The sequence below is a fragment of the Gavialis gangeticus genome, unplaced genomic scaffold (assembly GCF_001723915.1).
Source record: "Gavialis gangeticus isolate Ggan-Ray unplaced genomic scaffold, GavGan_comp1, whole genome shotgun sequence".
Lineage (NCBI taxonomy): Eukaryota > Metazoa > Chordata > Crocodylia > Gavialidae > Gavialis > Gavialis gangeticus.
In genome coordinates this window covers 12,275,733-12,280,296 of record NW_017729034.1, presented here as the reverse complement: position 1 = coordinate 12,280,296, position 4,564 = coordinate 12,275,733, and the positions used below count along the sequence as shown (strand labels likewise).

The following is a 4,564-nucleotide window of genomic DNA, read 5'->3' as shown; positions in this document are numbered from 1 at the left end:
GCATGTTGTGGGATGGCCACCCCAGCTATTGTGAGATCCCCCCCACCCCCCTCCAGACACACGTGCGCGCGCATGCACACACACACTTTCCTGGGCTTAACAGATCTCCATCACAGCTTGATGTCTTTAGAAACTACTGCAGTCATAACATATCCTGGATCAGCACCAGATTAGTGTTTTAACCCTTGTCAGAGACTAGGTGGGTTTAAATAACCATCCTCCTAGAAAGCCACCTTAGCCTCACAAGAAGTATTTTCCACCTTGAGACCTAGATCCTGTCTACATTAGAGAAATGCATTAATGGCATAGCTTGGTTAACTAAAGAAAAAATTGTGCAGGGAGCCACATTCCTAAGGAAGCTCAACCTTCATCCGGGGACCAGTGTCTGAAAGCTGCTAGCACCAAGACAAGACAGACTGTCCAGGAATATATATGAGTAGGAAAAGAATTAAAAGTATGCCAAGAAAGCCTTGTAGAATGAACCATGACGACTCTGCTGTGCTCCTGAAACGGACTCACTATGCTGATATTTCCCACTATAAATGCCAACAATCAGTTTTTAAAAAGATGTAACTGGCACAAAATGGCAGACCACTGAAGGGTAATGAATAGTAACATTTCACTGAGACAGCTCAGTCTCTCACACTTCAGCACAAGTATATCAAGAAGCCAACAACCCTGGAGGGCTTCTTCTCTAGGCAGGGAATGGGACGAGATAACTAACTACATTGGGGGCTTTACTATATTTCCTCAAGCAGACAAACTCGTGTGTTTTCAGAAAATGCAGAATCCAGATATGACTCCCCACTTCCCCCACTGAGTAGCGCATACCAGGTCCTGAGACTCCATGGACATAGCCAAACAAGCTCTCTCTGTCCTCATCACGGATTTTTGGTATCTTGGAGAAGTCCATCTCGCCCTTTTTACCTGCCAAAAAAGAAAGTCAGTTAATTTGACACACGGCATGAAGAAACCTAATCCAGCAAGCAGTGATCTGACTTCCTTCAGGCCAGATATGGCAGACTACTCAGAAATACTGATTTAAATATTCAACCTACAGTATCCACATACAATACTACAAAACATGCATTAGAGTATTAGCAGGACTCCATTTTCATTGAACCTCCCAGACCATCAAACCAAGTGGAGGAGGATCAGGACAAGTATGGGTCTCTTACTGAATGTGGGAGGCAACCTTGTGACAGCAGATGCAAAAAAAGCTGAAGTGGTCAATGCCTTTTTTCACCTCAGTCTTCACAGGCAAGGGTAGCTCCCAGAGTACTGCACCTGACAGCAGTTTGTGAAGGAGGAGAGTAGCCAATTGTGGCAGAAGAACAGGTTAGGGACTACAGTAAAAGTTCCATTAACTGGCACCTTACAAGCCAGCATACTTTATTAAATTGGCATGCCAGCTTGTAAGGTAAAGTGAAACCGGAAATGCCCACTGTGGCACTTCTGGTTTTGCCGAGCCCCCCTGGCCTGGGGACAACAGGCTGCGTGGGGCCTGCCTCCCTGTCCCACGGAAGGGGCAGCAACACCCTAGACGGGGCAGAAGCAGCAATGGCCCGAACAGGCAAGGATGCCTGCTCAGGCCACTCAACCAGCATATTTTGTTATCTGGCATCCCCCATTCCAGGGGGATGCTGGATAACAGAGCTTTTAGTGTATTTAGAAAAGCTGGATATATCCAAGTCCATGGGGCCAGATAGGATGCACCTGGGGGTGCTGAGGGAGATGGCTGATAAGATTGCAGAGCCACTGGCCATAATCTTTGAAAACTCACAGCTTTCAGGAGAGGTCCTGAGTGATTGGAGAAGGGTAAACATAGTGCCCATATTTAGGAAAGGGAAGAAGTAGGATCCAGGGAACTACAGACCAGTCGGCCTCAACTCAGTCCCTGGAAAAATCACGGAGTAGATCCTCAAGGAATCTATTTCTAAGCATTTGGGGAAGAAGGTGATTAGGAACAGTCAGCATGGATTCATCAAGGGCAAGTCATGCCAGACCAACCCAGTTGCCTTCTATGATGAGGCAACTAGCTTTACGAACACAGGGAGACCAGTGGATGTGGTATACCTTGATTTTAACACGGCTTTTGATACCGTTTCTCAGGCACTCACAGGCAAGCTAAAGAAGTATGGGCTGGATGAACGGACTGTACGGTGAATAGAAAACCAGCTGGAGCATTGGGCTCAGGGTAGTAATTAATGGCTCTATGTCTAGTTGGTAGCTGGTATCAAGTGGAGTGCCCCAGGGGCCAGTTTTGTTCAATGTCTTCATCACTCACCTGGAAGATGGCATAGCATGCACCCTCAGCAAGTCTGCAGATGACACCAAGCCGGGGGGAGTAGTAGATATGCTGGAGGGTATGGTTAGGATTTAGAGTGACCTAGACGAATTGGAGGATTGGGTCAAAAGAAATCTCATGAGGTTCGATGAGGACAAATGCATAGTTCTGCACTGAGAACAGAATAATCCCATGTCCTAGTGCAGGCTGGGCAGCGGCTCTGCAGAAGAGGACCTGGTGGTTACAGTGGACAATAAGCTGAATATAAGCAAACAGTGTGCCCTTGTTGCAAAGAAGGCTAACAGCATACTGGGCTGCATTTATAGGTGTGCTGCCAGCAGGTCAATGGAAGTGATTATTCTTCTCTATTCAGCACTGGTGAGGCCACATGTGGAGTATTGTGTTCAGTTCAGTCCCCCACTACAGAAAGGAAGTGGACAAAAAAAAAACATCGGACAGAATCCAGTGGAGGGCAACTAAAGTGGTAAGGGGGCTGGGGGACATGATTTGTGAGGAGAGGCTGAGTGAACTGGGCTTATTTAGTCTTGAGAAGAGAAGACAGAGGGGATTTAATAGCAGCCTTCAACTACGTGAAGGGAGGTTCAAAAGGATGGAGCTAGACTGTTTTCAGTGGTGGCAGATGACAGAACAAGGAGCAATGGTGTCAGGCTGCAACAAGGCAAGGTTAGGTTAGATACTAGGAAGAATGCTCACTAGAGGGGTAGTAAAACACTGGAACAGGTTACCCAGAGGTTGTGGAAGCTCCATCCTTGGAGGTTTTCAAGACCCAGCTAGACAAAGCTTTGGCTGGGATAATCTAGTTGGGGATGGTCTGGCTTTGAGCAGGGAGCTGGACTAGATGACCTCCAGAGGTCCCTTCCAACCCTAATTTTTTATGATTCTACAAAATGCTCTCCAAGTATAACCACTTTGTTTCGTTGTCCCTCCCCAGTTCTACTTGTGTTACTATGGAAATACAATGCTGTTACAGCTCTAGCTAAGCACAGAAGGAGTAGGCTTTTTGCCATCTTATTTGCATGTCACAGGAACACCATTCTGATTTTAGAAGTGCTGTGTTGCTAGCCATAGAGAGCAAGGGCTCCCAAGTGTCCACAGGGTAGACCCAATACTGGCAAATGGTTTACCCCCACCACTGTGTCTTTCAGAACAGACTTGAATTTACTCACACAACCCTCTGCCAGAGCCAACATTAGGACTCCATAAAGAGTAGCTACTTGCCCCAAGACCTATTCATTAGGGCAAAAAGATGCATGGTTTACCACTGGCCAACCCCATACATATGCCCACCCTCTTGCAGGGCTCTTATCTCAGTCTGCTCTCTACAGGTGGTGGGGTAGACAGCGGCTGCTTTCCAGGCCATAGGACCCGCTCTTCTGTCATATATAGACTCCTTGCTCCTTACCGTCTTCTGTGGCAGTTTTACTCCAGGTCTGTTCCACAGAAGAGTTCATTTTTCCCCAACTTCACTCTGCCACAATGCCTACCACCCTAAGCAAGTAGAATTTTCCAAGCCCCAGTGCTCACTCCAGCGACTCATTCAAGAAGCTAGACACAGATGACCATGACTCAGTCCCTTCCAGCTTGGATTGGACTGATCATCTAGATATCAGAGGTTCTGCGTTCCACTAAGTTAAAGCAAGTGAGTTGTTCTGTGCATGGGCTGTCCAATGAAAACTCGTATCTAAGTACTAGAAGAACATTTTTAAAGTTGCTGATGCACCAGGTGACTGACTCTTATATGGACACCAAGATTAATCTGAAGCACTGGATCTAGCACTATTTTCCTACCCATCTTGGCTTGCAAACCAAATAAAAACTACTGCATACCTTACATTCAACTGCTGCTCACATCAAAAAAGCAGCTAGACCTAGAATGCTTACACTATTACAGGATTTTGCCCATGGAACCCCCAAGGCCAATGTTTCTGCAGAATTAGGCACTATCTACCTAGACTTCATAAGAAAACATGCTGACACAAGGACCGTGGTGATTTTAATGCAGACCAAGCTAGTCATACTCATAATCATTTAGCTGCCAGAAAAGATGAACCAAATTATGTAAAGAAATAAAGCCTCACTCCCGACCAGGTCAACAAAGGCATGATGGGACTTGGAGCAGACCATACAATACTGGTACAAACTCAGGCAGGGGCCAACACCCAAGAAACTACTGAAAACATATAGCAGCCAGCACCAAACAACAGAAGTGGCTTAACTCATCTTCGGGAAAAGCTCCCAAGAGTAAAAAAAAAAAAA

At 46.3% G+C, this 4,564-nt stretch overlaps 1 protein-coding gene across 2 annotated transcripts in view; it reads right to left on the bottom strand.

Annotated features, from left to right (window-relative positions):
- ATP6V1A (ATPase H+ transporting V1 subunit A) overlaps positions 1–4,564 on the bottom strand; it is a 43,714-nt gene that overhangs the window by 21,329 nt on the left and 17,821 nt on the right. For both annotated transcript variants that reach the window (XM_019526918.1, XM_019526917.1), the window contains exon 2: positions 832–927. In XM_019526918.1, coding sequence (XP_019382463.1) covers positions 832–913 — 82 coding nt within the window. In that variant the 5' untranslated portion in view covers positions 914–927. The remainder of the gene's footprint in view (positions 1–831; positions 928–4,564) is intronic.